This window comes from Cydia strobilella, chromosome 6, assembly GCF_947568885.1.
Source record: "Cydia strobilella chromosome 6, ilCydStro3.1, whole genome shotgun sequence".
Lineage (NCBI taxonomy): Eukaryota > Metazoa > Arthropoda > Insecta > Lepidoptera > Tortricidae > Cydia > Cydia strobilella.
In genome coordinates this window covers 7,594,130-7,619,531 of record NC_086046.1, presented here as the reverse complement: position 1 = coordinate 7,619,531, position 25,402 = coordinate 7,594,130, and the positions used below count along the sequence as shown (strand labels likewise).

General features: G+C 38.6%; 2 protein-coding genes and 1 long non-coding RNA gene across 3 annotated transcripts in view; 2 read left to right on the top strand and 1 right to left on the bottom strand.

The window, feature by feature from the left end:
- Positions 1 to 25,402, top strand: part of LOC134742428 (uncharacterized) — an 87,034-nt gene that overhangs the window by 27,460 nt on the left and 34,172 nt on the right. The window lies entirely within an intron of this gene.
- Positions 1,434 to 18,206, top strand: LOC134742382 (putative fatty acyl-CoA reductase CG5065). The gene is made up of 9 exons (XM_063675498.1): positions 1,434 to 1,549; positions 8,309 to 8,507; positions 10,742 to 10,864; positions 11,442 to 11,627; positions 11,957 to 12,152; positions 13,388 to 13,586; positions 14,109 to 14,348; positions 15,071 to 15,328; positions 16,828 to 18,206. Exons 2-9 carry the CDS (start codon positions 8,316 to 8,318, stop codon positions 16,979 to 16,981), a joined length of 1,548 nt encoding a protein of 515 aa, XP_063531568.1. The 5' UTR covers positions 1,434 to 1,549; positions 8,309 to 8,315; the 3' UTR covers positions 16,982 to 18,206.
- LOC134742402 (macrophage mannose receptor 1-like) lies at positions 18,358 to 25,235 on the bottom strand. Its single transcript, XM_063675537.1, has 5 exons — positions 25,062 to 25,235; positions 24,723 to 24,986; positions 22,806 to 23,000; positions 21,721 to 21,972; positions 18,358 to 20,096 (listed from the first exon to the last, which is right to left on the bottom strand). The coding sequence occupies exons 1-5, from the start codon at positions 25,120 to 25,122 to the stop codon at positions 19,903 to 19,905; spliced, it is 966 nt and encodes a 321-aa protein (XP_063531607.1). The 5' UTR covers positions 25,123 to 25,235; the 3' UTR covers positions 18,358 to 19,902.

The window sequence follows — 25,402 nt, the reverse complement described above, 5'->3', positions numbered from 1 at the left end:
AGGGCCATTTTTTATTAATTTTTTTTTTGTCAGATTTTGATAATAATTGGTATGTTTGAAGAGCCTCGTTTTGGTCAAAATATGTAAACACGAAATCCAAATTTGAAATAAAAAACCTGACAAGAGCGAGTCAGACTCGCCCACCGAGGGTTCCGTACTTTATAGTATTTGTTGTTATAGCGGTAACAGAAATACATCATCTGTGAAAATTTCAACTCTCTAGCTATCACGGTTCATGAGATACAGCCTGGTGACAGATTTTTACCCTTTGGGTACGACACAACAAATACTAAAAACAGAATAAAATAAATATTTAAGTGGGGCTCCCATACAACAGACGTGATTTTTTTTTTGCCGTTTCTTGCGTAATGGTACGGAACCCTTCGTGCGCGAGTCCGACTGGCACTTGGCTGGTTTTTTTTTAACATCACTAAGTATACATTTTTATAGTATTTCTTGAGGGTACTTTCAATTAACAATTTAGGCAAAAGTATCGTTATTTATGGAATGGCGAGTAGAATATCAGAATGGAAATTGTATAACAAATCCATTTAAACCCAGATTTCAATTTATTATCGTAAAAAAATTAAAAAATAGTACTTGAAACGTAAAATGATCTAGTGCAAAACGTATAATTTTCTGCACACCTTTTAAAACAACAATGACTCTCTTTCAGAGTATGAGAAATGAAAATTAGGTATATAAACTATATAACGTTTTATCAGGCATCAGAATTTTGGGTTATGGGTTATTCATTACCAGTTTCTACTATAGTATAGGTATAAGCGCCATAAACAAATAGGACCTTAATATTGTCTTCGGTTACCGCGATAGTTACTCATGAAATAAAACTATGAAATAGGACCTTGTTTGACGACGGCCACGAACTTATGTTTATCGACTCGAGACCAAATGAACAGTTTACAGCTTAATGTTCAGTCAATACCGTTGCAAAATCCTACCGCGTCAAGCATAGATTCACTCACAAGTGCCTTTAAGTTTTTCGCAACGTTTTTCGTTGAAGCGCCTCGCCTCCTACCTGCACCAGTATTCGCGTACCGAGATTATGCGAGAGGTGAACTAGCGTAAATGTGACCTCTGAGGGCCTACCGCTAAAATTGAAATTTCGTTGTTTGTTCGTCTATGATCACTCTTACATATTCAAGTGATAATGAAGCAGACAACGATATTCGAGTATTGCTGCGAGTGCAGCTCGCATAAAATATGCAACGTACAGTGAGCCGCAAAATTGCATGGACATATTTTGGACACAATGGAATTCATTCATAAAGTGGCCAAGTACTTTTGCAGCTGTCACTACATCAAATTATATAGTGTGCGCACTCGCAGTTCGTTTTCGTTTGTTTTGGCACACTTTTACGGATCTCAAAGTTCTCACTTATACTGGTTCGAGTAGTGAGAGATGGTAATATAGAGCCGCTGCGTAAGCGCAGGTTGGGCTGTCGTTATACAACCGAGTTAGTCGGCGCATACGACGCTCCTCGTACAGACAACCGCGCAGCGTTCAAACGAGAAATAGCGATCGCGGGTAAGTTTTCACATTCCTCTAACTGGTGAATCAAGATATAAACAAATACATATATAAAATTTTAAAATGTAGTCGTAGGAATTTGATTTTTAATCAGAATTGTAGTTTTATAACGAATTAAAAGTGTTTAAACTAGTTCAGTCGCGGTGTATGCATGTGATAGTTGAAATGTTTGTAGCGTTGTAATGTATTGAACATTACCGATAGATGTGTAATTGACTGCAAACTACAGTATTGACCTATAAAACATGATTATTCTACGTGTTTACCCCTTTTTGAAAGAATGGATGATTATAGGTGAACTGTCTGTCGTCGTCCGCTGTCTGTCGTGAACTGGTCGTCAACTTGTTTTGTGATTGTCATGTCTAATTTTGAATTTAAATGTCGGTACCAATATTCCAAATATGCATGTCAGTCAGCCAGTCAGTCAGTCGGTCTATGTCAGGTCGCCACGGAGGTTGGAAGCCATGCCATTAGGTGATCAGCAAGGTAGAGGTTTAATAGATAGAGTTGTTTCGGAAGGAGAAGAGTCGTAGAATGTATTGGATCCCATACATTTCACTACTCTTCTCTTTCCGAACAGACTCTACCGCAAGACATCTGTATATTATTTATAGTTAGGTATGTTTGTTACTACTAGGAGATAACGGGACAGTTCCCTTACTTACTAGCATTTACTTACAATATTTTCATAGATAGGCAGGTACAGCCTATTCTAAGAATCTCAATGACAAAGTGCAAATGGCGTGACTGAAATTAGGCCGGCCGATTAGCAAATGACCAGGATATGACTCGCGAAAATGAAGAAAGTATACTTGCAATTGCCAGCCTAACCGCTGTTAAGAGGCAACAGGAGTGGTCATTTCTTCATACAAACGTACTCTACTTTTTCTTTCGTGGTTTTTGAAGCTAGAGCAATGATTTTTTCAACACATATTATTATTATTAATATCTGTGTCGGACTGTTTTGCTTTTTTTGATATTTTTGTTTTATGGTATTTAAAACTGACATCAATTAGCCTAAAAAACAAAACAGTCCGACACAGTTAATTTAAATTAAATTAAATTATCTTTACTTAACAAAAAACACAATTTCCATAGATGCACATTGCAGTGAACCCCGCACTAGGCATGGCCTGTATATAGATATTTAGATCTCAAAATTTCGTTACATTTGGTTAAGGCCGTTCCATCGGTTTGCCGCTATCACTGTCACATTTCGCAAGAAAAAACGGGACAGACCATGCGCGCCAAGTGTAAATATTGATCGAATTTTGACGATTTTTATTTATTTTAAAAACGTTGCTTTACAATAACAAAATTCGAAAGCGGTAAAATTACTATTTGAGTTAAGATTGTTTTTTTTTTGTGTTTTTTGTTTATAGTGTCACATAATAAATATAACCAGGTAAAGTTGGATTAAGTCCTAGTTAGAGGTTACTTTGGGAATTAATTGAAGTGTGTATGGGAAGCTTATAAATTAAAGATAATATGATCAAGAACTACATGTATTTTTTCCACGTCTACGAATATCAACGTCTCTTAGAAAAATATGATCATATAAGTAGATTTTTCGCCTGGAACCGCCTTAAGTTTTGGAAGAGGAAACAGTCAAGTATGAGACCTCGTTTTTTGAGATTTTTACGCAGGATTTTTCGCCTAACCTGGCGTTGTCCTTATCGCACTACTTTTAGGAGCCGCTTTTTTTTTAGCGAGACGGATATATTCACCTAAAATGTTTAAATCTCAGCTCCCGTATCCTCTTAACACACAAGTTCGTCATATCATCTCACTGTAGTGTATAATGTTAATTACCACAAATACAAATACTCTTTATTGCACACCTCATAACAGAAAACAATACAAAGAATACAGAAAAGAAGAGGTTAAACAACAGAGGTTAAACAAGAGGTTAAACACACTTTTGGGTCTTACCTATGTTTAAGGTTCGTCATAGGTCACACTTGAGCTTATAGCCAAAGTTGATTATGACACTTTAAACAATGTCATAATTGATAGGAAATTCTTTGGCCTTTTTTGCGAAATCATCACTAGTTAACAAGATGACCTTTAATTACAAAGCATCTTTTCTTCTATAGATAGTCTTTCTTCTATAGTTTAGTAACAAAAAATTTAAGCTTCTCATTAATCCATACTTCCAAAAATAATAATTAGTAGGAACTTATGCGTAAATAAGAACAGGAGTTTACTAAACTGTTTAAAATCACATCGAACCTTTGGATACGGGTAGCGCACTAGTAAGTCGTTGTAAATGTCGTGTCCTAATCCACTAGAGTAGGATGTCGGTGGTGATCCTCGAGGAGACCTAGATGGACTCCAGCAGTGTAGGTTTTATGCTCAGCTAATATGACGATAATGATGAATTTTGTCTGGGTGCTCTATGTGTCATTAATCATTTCTAGACTCTCTAGAGCATAATTTTATATTTACCTACTTCTTCTGCAGAATTCTTCCTAATGAAAAAAAAAATAGCACAATAAAGAAAATTGCACTTACATTTACCTTCTTAATGACCACAATAACCTTTATTCCTTTAGCCGCTTACTTCACAGTTGATTATGAATTTTTAGGGTTCCGTACCCAAAGCGTTAAAAAAACGGGACCCGCTGTCCGTCTGTCTGTACTTCTGTCCGTCTGTCTGTCACCAGGCTGTATCTCATGAACCGTGATAGCTATAGGTAGACAGTTGAAATTTTCACAGATCATGTATTTCTGTTGCGGCTATAACAACAAGTAGGTACGAAAAAGAACGGAACCCTCGGTGGGCGAGTCCAACTCGCACTTGTCCGGTTTTTAATTTGCATCCTTCAATTACAAGTCAAATTACTGTATAATAACTATCGCAGTGTCTATCATTGACTGAAGATTTTCCTTGTGGTACATACCTACATTGTTACTTTTTATTGACGACTCAAACGCTATTTTCAGAAGAACTATTGCGCGGGCTACATAAGCTTATGACATTAAAATATTTATAACCTCCTTATAATATATTCAGACACGATAAGCAAACGGCCTATATTAACAAATCTGTGGGTGCAGCGTAATTTTAACTTTACGTTATCGATAACCGATACCTTAATTACATTCAAATTTAGAACATCTCTGAGAAACAAAGAAATTTGATTTGGCCTCTATTCTAATATCAGTCGAGATGACGTTTTATTCGAAATGAAGTGTTAGTTGCAAACAATTTTGTCAAATTTCGCATGTTACTTCAGTTACTTGATGTCGAACGATATGGCAGTCGGCCCGACTCTAGTTTGTCTTTGAATAAATATAAAGAAACGAATGCGTGACATGCGCGAAAAAAATTGCATTACCGCCTAATCGCGTGATTGACTAAGTTGTTATATGCGTCGGTTGAGTGTTGAGTATACTTGGCTCTACATTCTGTCTCAAAGTTTGACCACATCTTTTCAGCAGACAAGTGGGTGTTTTGTATATCACTTTCCAGTGATCTTTCAAGGCAATGAGGTTTTGGTAGTTCATAGACTCCAACCAGTAGCCTATGTTGGGCCGTTAGTGATTCTCCCGGAATGACCTTACAATCCATAAATCTTCTTTTCACTCTATTATCAGCTAATATGAAGACTATCTGCGAAGTTTTGCCCCCGCTTTTGTAGGTAATAAGTTTTACGGCTATGAGTCGGTCAGTTCTTCTTTCAATGTTAACTATTCTGTCCCTAAGGTGGCTATCAAGCACGATGCCAACGCCATTTTGCTTGTTGTTTGTTCCGTAGTAGACCAGTTGATATCCTAAGCCTAGGTCTCTGGTCTTAGCTCCCTTCCAGCGTGTTTCTTGAATACAGCAGATGCTGATGTTTCTCCTTTTCAGGGGTTCTGCGAGTTCTTGGCCGCGTCCGGTAAGGGATCCCAGATTCCACGTTGCAATTCTAATTCTACGCGTAGTATTAGTGTATACAAAATTTACTATTATTTTCAATCGAATGATAAAATTTGTGTGGGAAGAAATTGTCGGGTGTCACATTTTAAGTTTTGTCCCTATTCACCCCGTTTGACGGTATTTTGAGTTCTTGCCTGGCAAATTGAGGGGAAATTGGGGGAGTTAAACAATTCTCAATGGCTTCGTTAATCACATTTTTTTTGTAAAACTCCTTTAATCACATCACGTAAATATGTATGTATGTGTAGCTATGTTTTTAAATCGCGATTGACAGCCTTAAGTGGCCTTAACTGGACTTATAGCCCGAAAAGTTGTACCTAGTTATTTCAACCATTTGGTCTCCGAAAAATAATGCATTTACCAAAACGCATTATACTATATTGGTATATTAATGTATGTATTATGTAAAACTTAATAGGTTAGCCATCGAAAGTCACGGCACTGGTTTTGAGTGGCATTGCTTTGTGAAGTGACGTATTTCGCAGTCAACGCTATGGAGTATGTGAAGAAACATCGCGAACTTATATGACATTGCTTCATAGCTTTAAGGTCAATTGGGTAAAAGACCTTGGATTAGGTATAGGCACATTTTTTTTATTTACCCACATTAAAGAGCTTATTATATCTAAGAGCTCTTTCCCACTGATGTCCTGTTTTTTGCGGGTACGGTTTTCTGCAGGATCCAGTTTTCTGTAGTATGCGTGCAGTATCCCGCAAACAGAATGCTCGTGTGAATGTTACTATATTAGCACTTATACTACTAAAACGGGATCCTGCAGAAAACCGTAACTGCAAAAAAACCTAACAGATATGCGAATAAAATCTAATCAAACAACGTTTATTTTCAGGCAATAAGGCCTATAGACATAAGACACCTTGCAAACTAACATAGATGCAATAATAAAAATCTCAAATTTAAAACTGAATAGACTAAATAAGTATTATCATAATATTATATACGACGCCATCGCAGATTTAGAGGGTGGCGTATTCATATTAGTATATATGATTATATTTTAATATCTATACGTCGCATCAATAAAACATGGAATTTAGATCTTTTTGAATACGCCTCTTTAGTTTACATTTTAGTGCTTCTTTGTGCAAGTACTGTTCCACCTCACAAGGGGGTAACAGTACTTGCACAAAGTTGAATCGAAACACATATTAAATCACATTTATAGGAAATCGGGTCTATCGCGAATTTTTTTTGTTACCTTTATTTAACCGAAGTTGCGACAGGTTTCACTGGTCGTGGTCGCGGCTAACGGACGTCCCAGCAAAATGTCAAAACACAGATTTGTGTGACTACCCGACGAAAAGTGTATGAAAAAGTTTGGGGTAGACAACACATTTTCAAACCACCCAGCCACTACACATAAATGTTAACTACAATAATTGAAGTCGAAACTACTTAAGTGTAGGTATATTACTTAGTCATCATACACTCACTTATTTATAGTCATTTGGGTCCCTTAATTTAAAGCTTATACCTTGACCATGATAAATAATTATTAGTGCATTATAAGAAGTCCTGGCGATTTATAAGCAATTCGTTTACGCTAGATTTTGGTTCGTAGCAGTAGGGCGGTGAGGTTTGCGCAACCGTGTCACGATTTACCAGTTTGTGTGGCAAGCCGCAGGCACGCAGCCATGTTATGTTGGTAGAATTCGTGCCTAAGCAACCAGTAAAACTGGGCCTATTCCACATGTGCGAATATAGCGAGTATAGCTTACGCCATTCTTATGTATATTAAGTGTATTTGCTGACTGTAGGAATAGTAAGGGATGGGAGGGTAAATTAGAAATTGGTCGTGATGGTCAATTGCAATCAAATAATTAGTTCTATGATTAATCTTAAGTAAAAATAAGATTTAAGTACCTATAGTTTTGACTACTTTACAGCTTTCAACAAGACAAATTTATACTTCATCTTTCATTAAATTAACCACTTGTGCACACCGCCTGATGCGATTCCAATCTGATAACAATACCTACTTCTGTTATTCCAGCAAACCTGCCAAAGGAATCTCTAAAACGATTTTCAGATGAAGTAAAGTTTTGGGTTCCAAGCTCCAATGCTCATCGAAAAACTAGAAGCTACAGAACCAGATGAATCATACACATTATTAAAGTGATCTGACAAATCATACGCTCGTGCATAAGGACCTAGTCCTAAGTATATGTGGTAGACCACATAACAAGCTAAACCTACAACGCAAATCGCCGTTAAACCGGTGAAGATCGCCTCACGCACGGCACAGATACCGGCGTTTGCGTCACTTGCGTTACAAAATGCCGCAGGAAATCGAATGCAACTTGCAACAACGCTTCCCTATTTGCGTTGCGATAACGTTACATCCGATTATTAATCTTGAACTAAATCATGCGCCAATTTTTAAGTGGTTACGTTTAACTTTTCATAAATTTGCCAGTTGCATGAAACGCATAGGTAGTTAAGGTATTACCACCAGGGTATGACTTACTCAAGACGACATATTTTTTTAATAGGCCTTCTTATAAATGTGGCGTCCCATGCCTAAAGGCTCCTTATGCTCCACCCCCCTTATTCATAAAACTTTACGGGCCTGATTTAGAATTAAATTATGTTTTATCCCTTTCTTACAAATACATAAGTCAAAATGACAGATAAAGACAAACGATTCATAGCTCTAATTTAGGCCAGTAACGGGTTTATGAATGACGCCATAAGCCAAAGGACCCTGAGGCATGAAACATCACAAATAACTACAATTTACAACATAGGTATCCATGTCACCCGCAATCATAGTGTCAAATTTAACAGGCTTTGTTATTCCCTCCACGCACAGATAAAACATGACGTCGGACATCAACGAGTGGTACCGAGGCCGCAAGGTCCTGGTGACGGGAGCCTCCGGCCTCATGGGCAAGGTGCTGATAGAGAAACTGCTGTACTCCGTGCCCGACGTGGGCTGCGTGTACGCTCTGGTGCGGAGCAAGCGCGGCAAGACGCCCGAGTCGCGGATCGAGGACATGTGGAAACTACCCGTAAGTTAGACGAGTGGTACTAGTGATGGGAAATTGCAGAGAATATTTCCGATTGAGAGAATATTCTCGGTAATGTTACGGAAACATTCCCAAAACTGGCAATTTAACTAAAAGCGCGTGTTTTTTGTATAGAAACTAGATTTTTTTCTAATGATGAAATATTTTAAAAATACAAGGTTCCTTATCCTTACGTCAAATCCAGGATCATCTTATTTGAATTTCATGAATTTTTCGCAAATTTCCATAAATTACCGTAAAATTCTCATAAATTGCAGGGAAATTTCCTTGGCAATTTATGATTAATTATAGAAATATGGTGTATAAGTAACATTTCTGTATGTTGTCTTTCGCAAAACTATGCTTAAAAAATGCATTATAGTGATTGGCGTATATTTTAAGTGCTAGTTTTGTTAAATCAAATTATAACTGCATGAGAACGCATCAATTAGTCCCCTCGATGAGACTGGTTTCTACGAAAGTTCATTGTTGAGGTCACATAATATCCCTAGTTACCTAATAGCCTCAGTACTAACTTTTTTTGGTACAACCGCAACCGTCAAAAGGGCGTAACTGCCGTAAGTTTCTTTAGAACATACGCTCTTCTTGTACACACGTTTCTTTAGATTTTTTATGATTCTAATATTTTAAACAAATATAAGAAAGCAAAACAAATAAAATTTAGCTAGAGAAATAACGAAAAACTCTAGGAAACTGTTGATTCAGGTTCATAATCTCTTAAGACTTTCGGTTCGATTATCTCCCAAAGTATTTATTTAAGCAAAAAATGATCTGAAATATCTTTAAATCATTTTAAAAACCCTATTGAATGATGGGGCACAAATTTATGTACGTTAATTTTTTTATTAAATTTAAATTTTCAAAATATTCCTATCCCTAACTTATAAACCTTTTTAAGTATGTATTATATTTTCCATTTGTAATATTACTAAGTGACTCTTTTGACAGCTCTACTCACTAAGAAAAGTGCAATATAATCATCAAAAAAATTTAAATTTCCCTATTTTTCACGTCAGGAGAATATTACGGAAATATTCTCAGTAACTTACGTTCCCGAAAGTTTCCCATAACGGAAACTTTCCGCTCGCCCATCACTAAGTGGTACCGAGGCCTCATGGGCAAGGTGCTAATACGCGAACTTGCATTTAGAAGTGAGCAGTATAACCCACACACCTATCTTACAGTACAGACACACACAGTATATTAGTAGGTAGTAGTAGTTACAGTAGTTTACAGTCTTTTGTATATATGTATTAAAATAAACCCAATTTTAGACTAGATTATCTATGTACTTACTCACCTATTAATTAATGTCTGAGCCACACGGGCGGGGTATCTCAGTCCTACAAGTAATGCTGCCGAGCATTAGCAAATCACTCTAGAAGTTCTGAGTGTAGTCTAAGTTTTTACACGACAATATATCTTAGGGCCGGTACAGACGGACTGCAACCCGACTGCAACTTGTATGGGAACTGCACGCCGACGTTGCAGTTGGCGTGCAGTCGGGTTGCAGTCCGTCTGTATCGGCCCTTAGTCGTGCATCGGCACGAATATGTGGAAACTCAAGAATTTTAAATAATTTAGGTAGCTAAACCTAGCTAGGATATCTATCGTCAAAACTTACCACACAATAAGCATGACCAATTTTATTTCAAGACATTCCATTCTAGAAGGTTTTTCTAGTAAAAGGATAGGTATTTAAAAAATAGTTCCCTACCGGATAGTGAAGATCACTTGGCATTGGCAATATGATTATTACACCATGCTTAAACTTGTATTATTATTGCAGTCACGTTATTAGATACCTACAATAGAAGCAATAGATACTAGGTAAGTATTTATTCATTTCAAATAACCTTTAACCTGTACCACCTGCACATTTTATGTAGGTACCTATTAGGCAAAGCAGAAGAAATACGTTACATATCAGTAAGTTCATGGTAATAAGTTTATAAGATAGGTCTTTATACTATGATTTTAATTGACGGTATCTTTTTGTAACGATAGTACTTAGATCATTAAGAAAGAGATACCTATTATATAATTTATAAATAAGATTTAGGTATATCATCACGGATAAATATGTAAATTTTCTTATCCATTATATTCTTATTGCCGTAGAAGCTTGCTAGTTGTTTTTCTCGTAACATACCTACGGCTGTAAATTAAAGCAAGTTTAGCTGTAATTACTATGTGAAGTCTATTTTCCGTTACAGTTATTCTCAAGGCTAAGAGAAGAGAAACCACATGTGATGAAGAAACTGATTCCTGTGTCGGGAGACATCTGCTACGATAACCTCGGGATCGACGATCAGATGCTGAACAAACTTTATAACGAGGTACTACCAAATGAAATACGGCGTTTCGTGGATGAAACATTTTGTTTCGCAGATTGGTCATTAGGACCCAAGGATGGATTTAAGCCACTGCTTTCTGGCTCCACTGAGCCACCAAGATTTTTTATGTAAAATTTGGATATGTGTGCGGAGGGGGGGGGGGGGGAGGGGGGCCTTCAACTTTATCCTGATATCTATATCAGTTAAGCTACTAGGCCAGGTTTGGTATTGTTTTCGTATATCTCGGGGATGCCGAATTCATTTATAGTATCATGTTGAAACAAAAACATATAAATGATCTATGTAGTAGGTACCTATCTGTATAAATATATATGTATTAAAAGAAAAATGACATTTTAAGTCTTATTGCTTTAGCAATAGAGTTCACTCCACCAACACTCAGCGTAGAGTGCTGGATAATTTACGAAAATTACCATGGAGGGAAATGTCCTAGCCTAGTCCTTATCCTATTGCTTCTAGGAGAAAAACTGTGCCCAGACGTGGGAAGTACCTATATTGATATTAATATAAAGACTGGCAAGAAACATATATTTTATTAAATACTTATATGCACTTTCAGGTATCAGTAGTATTCCACTTCGCAGCCAGCCTGCGTCTCGAGGCACCGCTGAAGGAAGGGCTGGAAATGAACACGAGGGGTACATTGCGTGTCATCGATATGGCCAGGAATATGAAGAACCTGGCGGCTTTTGTGCATCTCTCAACCGCATTCTGCTATCCTGACTACGAGAGAATGGCTGAAAAGGTACGGTGCTACGTATACCTTCATATTTAATAGAACATATGCACATAGAAAATCTTGTAGTATTTTAGTGGGAGCAACCGAGCGGTTCCAAGACTCCTTAAATGAGCCAAAAAGATGACAATGAATGTTATTAACGTTAACGTTATTTTTTAACTGTGGCTGTAACTACCGATTACTCATTTCCACCAACCAATATTACCTATAGTAAATTATACACTGGATCAGACATTGATACTGGTATACCTACAAACAGAACGGCGTCAGTATAATGGGCCCTTATTCTTATTTTAAAAATAATCTAAATTACTAATCGACTTCTAACTTTCTAGGTGCACGACCCACCCCACAACCCTCACGAGGTCCTTCGCGCCTCGCAATGGCTGTCCGACGACCAGCTAAATCTCTTAGCCCCTTCCATCATGAACATGCACCCCAACTCGTACCTGTACTCCAAACGGCTGGCGGAGGCGTTGGTCAGGGACGCTCATCCTGAACTACCGGCTTGTGTAGTTCGACCCAGTATAGGTGAGATATCAGACAAGACGACCCACCCCACGACCTACACGTGGTATCAACTGCGCAGTGCGCACGGCGCAATAGCTGACCGACGATCGACTAGCTGAACCACTTAGGGGTCTCCGGCAAGCTCGGTTCTCGATACAAACGTAGTTACCGTAGTTACGCTCTCATTTTAAAACGACTAAGTAGCTAGATTGCTCTGAAACTTTGTACTTACAATAAGATAAGGTATATCTATGTCTGTAATTAGTTTATGTAGCTTCAGATACCATGGTTAAAAAAATACAGCGAATTTAACTAAGGACGACCGGTCTGGCCTAGTGGGTAGTGACCCTGCCTGTGAAGCCGATGGTCCTGGGTTCGAATCCCGGTATTTATTTGTGTGATGAGCACAGATATTTGTTCCTGAGTCATGGGTGTTTTCTATGTATTTAAGTATTTATATATTATGTATATCGTTGTCTGAGTACCCATAACACAAGCCTCCTTGGGCTTACCGTGGCACTTAGTCAATCTGTGTAAGAATGTCCTATAATATTTATTTATTTATTATTCATACAAAACTTGTTATTGCTCTATTTCGTTTCTTTTATAAACTGGAGCTATATAAACTAATTTTAGACCTAGATATACTTCATGCCATTGTATGTGCAAAGTTTCATTACAATCCAACGCGTAGTTTTAAAATGAGAGCGGAACTGCGTTTGTATAGAAAGGTGCAATTCGGCCGAGCTTGCCGGGGGCTCTTAGCTCCGTCCATCATGAACATGCACCCCAACTCCTACCTGTACTCCAAACGGCTGGCCGAGGCGTTGGTCAGGGAGGCTCATCCTGAACTACCGGCGTGTGTAGTTCGACCCAGTGTAGGTGACTGATTTCAAATAATAGAATACTTTTACTTATCAGAACCATAGGAAATCAGATGCCATACGACTGATGTCTGTAGGGGCCGACTTATTACCAAATCCTAATAATTTGCGTAGATGTGACAAGGAAACATCTTAAAACCAATAATTGCAACAGAAAACTTAAGAATGAGTTTGTATGGTTTGGGTAATGTAGTAATTACTCGCTAAAAGATGTTTAAGCTGCTCAAAGCACCATATTGTAGTGGTTGAATACGTCTGTCGACGCTGACGCTGCTGAACCTGTGTAATCGTTGAAACGTGCAGCCGCCACAGGGCAATAACCATTTATAGATAACAATCGCTATAAAATAACATTATCACTTGTCATTTCAGTGACCCCCTCATACAAGGACCCGATACCAGGCTGGGTGGATAACCTCAACGGACCCATCGGCCTCATGGTGGGCGCCGGCAAGGGCGTCATCCGCTCTATGCACTGCTATGGCCATTACCACTGTGAGGTCATCCCCGTGGACATCGCGATCAACGCAATCATCGTGATCGCGTACAAGATCGGCATGCAGACGGAACGGTAAGGACACTAAGGACAATTTACTCCGGCTACGGTCGTTACCACTGCAGGGTCGTCCCTGTGGATATCGCGCAAATCGCGATCATCGTCATCGGTATAAAATTGACACGCAGACGGAACAGTAAGGAAGGACAGTCTACTTCGGCGAAGGTCATTACCATTGCGAGATCATCTCCGTGGATATCGCGATCAAAGCCATCATCGTGATCGCGTGCAAGATTCGCACACAGACGGAACGGTAGTACGGTGAGGGCATTGTCATGGACAAATAAATAAAATATAATTCCTTTCAAGAGACTATTACCAAGTATCTAATTAAGTATATCTACACAGACAGTTACGACACCAAATGTCAACCATACAAGACCTTTTTATAAAAATGAAATCACCTTGTGAAGCTGGTTACAGACATCCCTAATTGCAACAATAACCCGACCCAACTTTATACAATTTTTAAGAATTCAATTCATTAAGCCAAACCCAACCTTATGTCCTTGTAACACAGCTTACTTTCCATCCCAGGTCTCCAGAGCTCCCCGTCTACAATTTAACGACCGGCGACGACAGAGATACAACCTGGAAGCAAGTGCTGGACAACGGCAAAGCGACCATCCGCAAGTACCCCTTCGAGGGCCCCCTGTGGTACCCCGATGGCAACATTCGGCATAACAAGTTCATACATAGCCTTTGCGTGTTCTTTTACCATCTTGTGCCGGCTTATTTGATTGATTTCCTGATGCTGTTATTTGGACAGAAAAGATTGTAAGTATGATTAGTGTTACATATTTATTACATAATTCAATTTTAGTGCATTTTATAATGCAATTGAGTATGGTATGGGTATACATGAAATAATGAAAAAAATCTTCGCTAAAGATGAAGTTCCTTATGTTTGTGCATAAGTCTTTTTTACAAACTTTTATTTAACTTGCCCTGTTAGTATGTAGGTATGTTATTTTGTTAGTGTGGGCCAAATCTTGGAAGCTACATTTGACCAACTTCCCGATTTCCGATTGAGGTTAAATTTTGCATGCATACGTAATTCGGATGACAATGCAATATTCTGATGACATCTGATCTGATGATGGAGACAGGAGGTGGCCAATTGGCCATGGGAGCTCTATGATAAAACTACGCAAACTAATTGTGTTTGGGGTTGTTAAAATTGTTTCGATGAGTGTTAGTTGCCTCTGTAAAGAAAAGTACAGTCAGCGATAAAAGCTTGTACCAAAAATGGAACTTTTGCCAAAAACTTTTTTTACTTAGGTACAAGTCAAGCGGTTGTTACCACTTTTATGCCAATTTTGCCATGATAAAGAAACATTAAAGTCCTAACATTTAGTGCACAGAAGTTTCTTTTAACTGTTTTTAGATCTTTAAGCCTAAGAAATTGTATTACGGTCATTATAACAGCTGAATAAACATGCCTAATTGTAATGCAATCAAGTAGGTAAATAACTAAAAAACTTATAATTTTCTTACAGCATGGTTAGAATCCAAAACAGAATATCCGTCGGCCTCGAAGTCCTTCAGTATTTCACAACCAGGGAATGGTGGTTCGACACCAACAACTTCAAGGCTCTACCAAAGTCACTAAACGCTGAGGACTTCAAACTGTTCCCTATGGACCTGACCATTATCAAAGACGAGCCGTATATTGAGAGTTGTATGATTGGCGGGAAATTATACTGTTTGAAGGAGAAAATGGAAAATCTGCCCAAAGCCAGACTGCAGAATAACATGTAAGTTCATCTTACTTTACCTTTACCGTCCCATCGTACGGTCAGCTGCAGAGAAAAGGTGCCACGCTGCATACAAACTTCTATGCAGGGGTGGCACCTTTTCTCTGCAGCTGACTGAACAAGTACAAGAAAAATTGTCAGTCAAACTTGATTTGGATTGGAAAATCGTATTGAATTTGTTCTGTTTTAAAATCTAACGAAACAAAACAAAAGCAACTCTTTTCCATTTAATTGAAATTTCTTGTATGGGAACTGCACACCGACGTTGCAGTTGGCGTGCAGTTCACAAACAAATTGCAGTCGAATTGCAGTCCGTCTGTATCGGCCCTAGGGTGCGGGAAACCTACATTTTGTTTCAGATACGGACTCTAAAACAACATCATTTATTTTAATAGATATCGCAATAGCGAACATCATTGCACCATTAATTTTGAACGGGATTTTCTCTTGGAATGCACAAACATTATTAACTGTTATTGTTAACTGCTGCGATAACCTTACATATCGCTCTTTTTATTTACTCAAACAATATATAAGGAAACGGTATTTAATAACATGATAAGTATAGGTAAGGCAGTATCGATTTGAAACGATGCACTGTATACTTACGAAATGAATACTTTAGAACGAGTTTAGAATATCCTAAGTAGGTGTTACTTGACCGAATTTGGTATTTAATTGGTGTCTATAATTATTTAGTACGTACTTAAAAGTTTCGAACACCAAATTGTTTCCACTGGCAATATTTCGATAGAATATCATTCTGCTCGGAGCAGGTTACAGCGCAGCATGATTCACGCTCTTCATTTGACAATTGCACTAGAGTAGTTATTTTCAAACATTTTATCCGACCTGCTAGCATGAGTTGCGTTCTCGCGCGCGACTCCATACCATACATCTAGCGCGACTTCAAGCATGGACTCGCGCGCAAGAACGCAACTTAAGCTAGACCGCCTGGTGGCTATTATAGTCATAAGTATCAAACTGACGCAAAAGTTCGTTAAGCAAATCGATCATTAGTGTTATCATGTGTTATTCATTGTTAACCCTTTGAACGCCACGCCACTTTGCATGCACGAAGGTTGATATTAGAGATGCGACGGATATTCGGTTACTATCCGGTATCCGACCTATGCGGCTCGTATTGTAATATCTGGCCGGATACCGGATGGTAACTTTGCTTTATTACCTATTTTAAAACAATTTAAACATTCCACTCACTTGCACGCGCACTCATTTCGAACCTAGTAATAAGTCCGTGCGAATGTTCACTAGGAAACAGGTCAGCACAATGCGCACCTAAAAAACCGAAATGTAGGCATAGTTCTGCCGGCCGAATATTCGGCGGCCGGATACCGAATATTCGGCCGATTGACAGGCCGAACATCCGGTATACAGCCAAACAACTATCCGTTGAATCTCTAGTTGATATTGGGCTGTCACCAGCCACGCGTGTCAGTTGACATCTTTGGGGTTAAAGAAAACATTTATGTTTCCAGTCTATGGGTGTTAGACAAGCTGGTGTCCGTGTTCTTGTACCTACTGGTCGTGTACTGGATCGCGTCACTCTTCGAGCCCGCGCGGGAGCTACTGTCCTACGTCCCGCTGGTGCGGTACCTGCCGCTCGTCGGTAAAGTCGTGTTTCCTCACTAGATTATTAAGACGAATCGGTACGACTTCATGTGACCGCTTCTCCAGTCCCTATTTTCCTCTGGATATTAACATTGCTCCTAACTCTTATAATAATCAAAAAATATAAAAGTCAAATATTTTCCATGGAAATTTTCCATGGTATTTCCAAAATGTGAACTACGTTTGTATGGAGAATTAAGCGGTCGTCGACTAGTATAGCCTCTTAACCACTATTCATAAAACTTAAGAGTCCACGGCAAGCTCTGCCTTATTTGACCTTCCCATACAAATGGAGTTTCGTTCTCATTTTAAAACTAAGTGTTGGATTGTAACGAAACTTTGCACATACAATGACATGAGGTATATCTAGGTCTGTAATTAGTTTATATAGCTCCAGTTTATAAAACAAACGAAATAGAGCAAACAAAAGTTTTGTTTGAAAAACATAAATTCGCTGTATTTTTTTTACTATGATATTTGAAGCTACATAAACTAATTACAGACCTAGATATACGTTATCTTATTGTAAGTACAAAGTTTCAGAGCAATCTAGCTACTTAGTCGTTTTAAAATGAGAGCGTAACTACGGTAACTACGTTTGTATCGAGAACCGAGCTTGCCGGGGACTCTTAACGCTTCTTATAGTTAAAATGTGCATAATTAATGGTTGTGTTTACCACGTGATAAAGGCACGATACAGTACTTTACTTTTATCTTCGGTACTGGATAAATACTACCTACTAGATAGGCACCTTTTAGATTAAAACGGTAAATTCACTGACGCGAATTTTGGTTTGTAATTAATTCTGAAATGACTCAATGTAAATTGTAGAATATTGATATATTTATCGGATACTATCTGACTTTTATATTAGATAAAAGTTGGTAAATACCTGACTGCATATGGTGTAGTATTACATTAATAATTATGAGTAGGTACTTACTACTGTTTCTTTTAATATAGTTACCATTTATAATCATTTTGTAATTCATGTAAATACTTGTAACTGCTTAACTTGTTTGTATATTTCCTCGTAAAGTACTTTGTTTTTCCACATTTTTTGGTGTAGCACATTTAATTGTGTGTGGACGTATTTTGAAAACTCAAAGTTACTTTTACCATCAGCTTTAATCATTATACCGTTTGTAAGCGTAGTATTTTGCTAGAACACTATATGTTACGTTTGTATGTTTTGTAATAAAGTATTCAAGTTATTATTTTGAACATTATTTCATGGCATTCGTATGGTTACATGATGATATTACTTATAAGTAGGTAGGTACTTATATCATTGGAATAAAACATACATTTTTTTAATCATAAATATTATGTATTTTTGGCTTCTACGATTTAGGTATATTTTTTATTTAACAAACAAAGCACAGCCACGGTGCAACCAGCTTTTCTGATTAAGTACACAAAATTACAAATGAGATGAATAGAAAAAAATAAAGAGGTAGGTTTTAGTTTTTTTTTATACCACGTCGGTGGCAATCAAGCATACGGCCCGCCTGTTGGTAAGCAGTTACCGTAGCCTATGGACGCCTGCAACCCCGGATATATTACACGCGCGTTGCCGACCCTTTAAAAACCTGTATACTCCTTTTTTGAAGAACCCCCATACTGTAGCCCCTCGGGAAAACCTCAGCAGGGAGCTCATTCCACAGCATTAGTTTAGTTAAATAGTAGTTTTGTGCTAAATGTAGACTAGGTGTATCTACATTTAGCACTAAACTAAGCTACTTTCTACCGGGCGATTCGAAACAATCATCGGTTACTTTATCAATGGCATTGAACGACCTAAGTTCGCAGTGCAGATACAAAACTTGTAAGTACTTAGTTTTAAAACATTAAACTGTTTTATATCCCAGATACTAAAGTGCCAGTTTCAGTGCCGATATTTTTTTTTACTTTTACAACCTGACCTGCTGGCGTGAGTTGCGTTCTTGCGCGACTTCAAGTATGGACTCGCGCGCGAGAACGCAACTCTGTCTGCGCAACACAACGCAAGACGGTCTGGTTTTGTAATACAATGACAGATTTGGTCATTTAACACATTCCGTGCCAAGAACACGTATGTGTTTAAAGTTTAAGTTTAATGATTTTTTCTTGCAATATTAATTAATTATTTTTAGCATTAGACAAGACTGATTATTTTGTAAAAATTAAGTATAAGTAGGTACAGTTAAATCTCCAAGGACGTTGCCTACCGCCTTAGACGGGTGCAGTTCTGGTCAGAGTTAATAGATGGTGTTGCCATCCATCATGGATTACCATATGGCAGGGGTTTTCAAAGTGGGGGGCGCGGAGCCTCGGGAATTAAACTTGTTTGATTTTGAAAACTAGAACATTTAGTGTGTGTTCATTTTGTACTGGAAACGGGATCCCCTTATAGGGTTTTGGAAGGGGTATTTCGAAGTCGTTGCTAACTAATACCCTTTCATTTGGCTTTTTAAGCGCTTCATAATACGGGTAAGCTGAATACCCGTTTCTAAGCGCTAACCTCTCGGGGGTATCGATTATAACGCTTATTATGCCATTTTACACTTTCTCATCGTAAAGATAGAATCGAATGTTGCTCGTTTATGTTTAAAGTGAAGGACTGGGGTCTAGCGCGATGACAGCACATGCAGGTGTCATAATTTTTTGAAATAGGAAGGTTTCATTTTAGCGGTATCTCTGAAAGGGAAACCTCTTCATAGAGCTAAGTCAATAAGCAATTAATCGTTGGGGCTGGACGTTGGGGAACTTTTAGTAAGTGGGATATATAAACAGTGCACAAATAGGTATAGTCGGACTAAGGTAACTAACTCTACACCAACTTTGACTTGCCGAAGTGCTTTATAAGTGCTGTCACATTTTCATAGAAATTTGACGTTTATGCACTTCGACACTGTCATTGCAAAGTCTGTACAGAGTTAACTTGGTCCAAATCTACACCTCAGTCACCGAACCTCTCCTCTATAGCGCCACTAAGCAGGCCTATATCGTGTTCGCATATGAAGAAGCACCGTTGAAAGCATCCGAGGTCGTTCAGGCGGCCGTTATAGAACATGGAACCGCAGGGCTCATTGTCGCCGCCGTCCGGCTGCTGGTTGCCCCAGCCCGTGTAGCCGCTGTCTGCTAGTGAGGTGCCTGAAAACAATTATTACAATACGTAAGTGTTATATAGGTACTTTTATTTTTTCGCTCTTGATTTAGACTGTTCATCTATCTCAGGGTTGGCAAACTAATGAAAAGAAGAGACAACCGAATAGAAAAATACCAGTATTAGGAATCCCAAAGAGTCGTAACTCATATGTATGTATGACTGTATGTATATGTATGTCTAAATTTTTTTGGGTGACTTGGAAGTGCCGCAATCGTACTTTGCCGACACCTCATCTACGTTATTAATAATTTACCTACACAGTTAAATAGTTAAAATAGATAATTCAAAATTTGTTTTTTTTTTCACTGCGATCATGGTTAGACCTACACTTACCCAATGAAAAGAGCTATTAAGAAAAAAATATTGTAGCACGTATTTTGCAATAACACAGTCAATTACTAAGTAAGTAAGTGACTTCACGTCTACAAATAAATAAGTGCGTCACGTCTTAAGTACCCACTTAGATATTCAATTCTACTCAGGCCGTGTAGCCAACATGCATCGCTCACGCTCCGTAGCGAAGGAAACGCAACTGTCACTGTTGCTCTAATATGGAAGAGTGATAGAGAGAAAGCGTTTCGTTGTCGTAGCGATAGCGATTGTCACCTTGGCTGGGCCGGCTGGTTTATTCTGTTGAAGTCACACAGTTCAAGTATACAGTATACAATTCCAACCTTAAAATAGGTGATAGGATAATAAAAAAGAAAATAAATTCATGCCCAGTCGTAACTTAACTCTAACAGAGTCTGTGCGGAAAGAGAAGAGTGAAATGTATGGGATCCAATACATTCTACGACTTCTCTTTCCGCACAGACTAGTTTTGTGTAATAATTATTATTCTATGTTAGTTATCCGGCTCGAAGGACCTTGTGTAAGGCCCCCAGGCCTTACTACGCTTAATTTTGGCGTGTAATAATTTTGCGTGCAAAATCATCGATCTTTAACTTTATAAATAAATAAATATTATAGGACATTCTGACACAAATTGACTAAGCCCCACGGTAAGCCCAAGGAGGCTTGTGTTATGGGTACTCAGACAACGATATTATATACTATATAAATACTTAAATACATAGAAAACACCCATGACTCAGGAACAAATATATGTGCTCATCAATCACACAAATAAATGCCCTTACCGGGATTCGAACCCAGGACCATCGGATTCACAGGCAGGGTCACTACCCACTAGGCCAGACCGGTCGTAAATATACGTCCTTATAGGTTCCTGCGTAAGTAGTTAGTGGTAGGCAATGTAGTACAACTACAAAACTAAATCAATTTTAAAGGTTTGAACTCTTGAGGCAAATAAACCCCAATATCGCACTGAGAATTGTAAAGTCAAAATATATTAGGTAGTTCTAGTGGTCCTTTCGACCTAGTACCTAGTACCAGTTAGCAGTTAGTAGCTAGTAGTAGTAGTGGACCTAGGTACCGATGGGCGGATGTGGTGGACGCTGATCTGCGCGAGGTCCAGATCCAAGATTAGCGGGAAACTGCACAGGACCGGGATCAGTGGCGAACTGTCGTGTTGGAGGCCAAGACACACTTTGGGTCGCTGCGCCAGAGTAAGTGGTCCTTTCGGAACAGTGGCATAAAAAAAGTAACCTTTAATAGTTTTCCACCCGTCATTTTCCCTATTGTGAAAGCCAAGATACACCGCTCCGCTCAGAAAGTTCCCTTTAATCTTGCTCTTCGGGGCCTCCTCAGTGATCTTGACCAGATAGTCAGCCTCAGATTGGCTGTTGATGATGGCTAAATACGACTGTTCTGCGCTGCACACGGCGTGGGCGTCCGTCCAGTTCATTGGGGAGAGGTGGAACTTGTAGCATTTGCCGAAATCTTTGTTGTAGTGGTAACCTGAAATTTGCGATTGCAATAAAAAAAATTGGTCAATTTAAAGAAAAGACGTGGCTTCATGCACGGAGAGTAGCTTAATGCGTGTGGTGATGATCAGACAGGGAACGGATAGGAAAAAGAGAATCTGTTTAAGGCCTTATCGATAACAGCTAACAGACAGGAGATACGGGTATAATATTATACCTACAACAAACTCGTGGTTTGCTGTTTTATTGTATTTATTGATGCGCCGTCGGAAATTCCACAGAAAATTTTCGGAAACTTCATATTTTTGCCTGGGAATCGAAGTTTTCATTTCCATAATGAAATATTCGCTTGATTCCTAAGAGTCGATTCATAAGAGCTGAGTGCGAGATTTGAACTGAAGTGTTCTTATAAAATCCGCACCATTTTAAATATGATACTCGTATTATATATTAACTTAAACTCTAAAGTACCTACTTATCAGTTTTAATATAATAAGTAAGAAAATATGACATTTTACTTTACAGTACCTATTGTATAAGAAAATACCTATTGTGTAAGAAAAGTACGATACATAGTTCTATGCTTTACAGTGCCTATATATAAGAAGTGCCGATTAGTACATCACCTCACCACCTGCACTCACACGATCTCATACACCTATTACAGGATATACTTCCTGATACAGGTATAATATACTTAAAAGGAAGTCCCAACCTACTACCTTGTAATGTAACATTTTATTAATGAAATAAAATATTTTCATTTTCATTTATTTGATATTAGCGGTACGACAAATCGGGCTAACGAGAATAATATTGGATAGCTCCATCAATTCTGTAGTGCGTAGAAAATAGATCTAAACTTACTGGGATCAGGCATATCACAAAGCGTGTTCCAGTCCAGATCGAGCAGGCTTTTCTTGCAGATGAAGGGATATTTGTGGTCACATCGGACGTCGTTAAGCGAGTTGTCGCGCCGCCAGATCACGCAGTCTTCCACGTTGTTCGCGTCGTTTGGCTCGCCGGGACCCCAGTTGCTGAACACGTCTAGTATTGGGCGACCTGCGGTGGCAGCATGGTTCCATGTTTATCGCCTGTCACTATGCCTGTCACTTTCGCACTTAAGTACATACTTGTAAGAACGTGACAGGCATGGTGACTGGTGATGAAAATGCGACCGTGCTACGGCTGCTGGTAATAAGTACAATGCTTAAATAAAATTAAGATAAAGTTAAGATGTCACAGCGATACCGACGTTGCAGTCGTCGTGCAGTTCTCATCAAAATTGCAGTCGGGTTGCCGTTAGTACCGGCCCTAAGCTGTTTTCGGTTAATTAAATGTAACGTTCAACCCTCAACGTTTTTTACTGTTTTGTAATCGAGCCTAATGTGTCCATATTATTTATCGGTACCCTATATATGTACATATACTTGTTTGGTTCAAAGCAGGGACCGGCCCGCTATCCCTTATCGGGGTTTTATAAGGGTATTGCATAACTCACCATACCCTTTGCCAGACGAAACCCTTTGTTTTGGTTTTAAAAACCCTTATATAAAGCTACCATATTTGAGTAATCGGTAGCCCAAATACCCTTACAAAACCCTTATCATCCGCTCACCAACACCTTGCATATTGCTTATAAGGGTTAGCCTTATAAAGGGCTTCCCTTTTAGCATATAAGCGTGCTAATTTAAGTCGTCTACCTTGTTCATAAAGCACACATTACTTCGAATCCGAGCGATCGTCGTCGGCGACGGCGGCGTTCTTTGACTAGACACGTATTTTCTTTCCTTTTCATACACTACCGTAGATATATACTAATCCTGTCTCTTTCACGCAAAGGGAAACCTTTATAAAAAGCGCTTAAAGATAAGGGTAACCCTTATTAAGAGCTAGCCTTATTTTTGGTTAGCTTTTCGGTAAGGGTTAGTCAAAGGTAAGGGTATGAATGGGCTTGCAGTTCAATAGGGAAAGTTTCAATGTGTTAGCCGTGTTTAAGTGTCGCCCATTAAAAGGGTCCCTGGTTCAAAGTGGACGTGGAAAAGTGCCGCGGTGAAAGGTTTCATAACGCATTAACTTGATCGTGTCGAACGTTGTAATATCGAATTTCACCCGTTTTCGGAGTTGGGATTAGTTACTGTCGTCGGAAAAATCCAAAATTGCTATAAACTTTGTATAAGAATCGAAATATTCCATTCCCAAAATGAAAGTTTCCTTTGTTTCTTCTGATTTTTTCTGAAATATCCGAAAACTTTTCCAACTTTATGGAAACTTTCCGCAACTTAGGATTGGCGGATCTAGGAGCGAGCTTGATACCCAAGTTTTTTAGATTGATTTTGGTACCTATAGGTATGCCTATAATATAAAATGTTAGCATCTAAGCTGCTATTGTAAGTTTTTGTATGCACCTACCTATTAGGAAATAAGCAGGCCCTTATCTAAAGGTCAATATTTTTTCAAGTTGATTTAAAATAGCCTATGTATATAAACAGTTGTTTACATCAAAAACCAGTCAACTGATTATGAATGTCAATATGTAATTATACCTAATTTTTTTATCAAGAGTTAACTAGCCTGTGATCTTGTTTGGTAAATATCGTTGTTGTCTAGTTTCGTTTAAATTAAAATAACGTTGGACTAAGTTAATTTAACTTTAGCTGATTACCTGCCGTAGCACTGACGCTGATTCTTTATTTGATTAAATTGGCAAACCCAAATCAAGCATTGACTTAATTTTATGGGTGTTTTTATGTAGAATTGATAACATGTTAGGAGGACACTCACCGTCAATTGTTTCCCAAACTCCTTTCGCCAACAAATCCGAAATTCCAACATACACCCACGAAAACGGCTGTGTCCTATTCCATAAACCCATCACAGCGTCTGCCTCAACCTCATCTTCAGCGTAAAACAAACTGGCCCCCTCCATGGCACATCTCTTCCTCGCATCTGGCCATGTCCTGTGTATCGTATGTATTTTATAAAACGCCTGGGACTCCTCTATGAAAGTGTAGTCTTTCCGGAAGAACTTTGGCTTCTGCTGCCCCTCTAAAACCGAATAAGGTGCTTAAAAGATAAAATACGCACTCATCTGTTAACTGAATCATTGTTTTAAACACTTACGTGAACACTGACATATTAATTGCACTAATAACAACACTGAGATAGTCTTGAGCGAGCTCATGATGAAAATCACAGCATGTAAACAAATCACAGGCACGACTTAGTCATAAATTACTGGTACGGACATGCGTGCAGTCCGATGATTCGTACTGCAATGAAGACGCTGACAGTGGCCACTTCGCCTGTGATATGTCGTCGCGACCACAAACGAGCATAACAGGAAAAACGCCCAGATATTCGCTTTGGCGAACCGGTTGCAATAAATATTGTAACTTATGTAGGTTGCTCACAAAATTTAATTGTCCAATTTTCTTTGATTGTTACCTATTAGGTCATGCATA

Bases quoted from the DNA above. Each gene is read 5' to 3' on its own strand.
- LOC134742382 (XM_063675498.1), top strand. From the start codon at position 8,316: ATGACGTCGGACATCAACGAGTGGTACCGAGGCCGCAAGGTCCTGGTG. The intron at 10,865-11,441 runs GTACTACCAAAT...ATGCACTTTCAG, and splicing joins TGAACAAACTTTATAACGAG to GTATCAGTAGTATTCCACTT. The intron at 11,628-11,956 runs GTACGGTGCTAC...CTAACTTTCTAG, and splicing joins ACGAGAGAATGGCTGAAAAG to GTGCACGACCCACCCCACAA.
- LOC134742402 (XM_063675537.1), bottom strand. From the start codon at position 25,122: ATGAGCTCGCTCAAGACTATCTCAGTGTTGTTATTAGTGCAATTAATA. The intron at 24,987-25,061 runs GTAAGTGTTTAA...ATTCGGTTTTAG, and splicing joins ATTAATATGTCAGTGTTCAC to AGGGGCAGCAGAAGCCAAAG. The intron at 23,001-24,722 runs GTGAGTGTCCTC...CTGCCACCGCAG, and splicing joins AGTTTGGGAAACAATTGACG to GTCGCCCAATACTAGACGTG.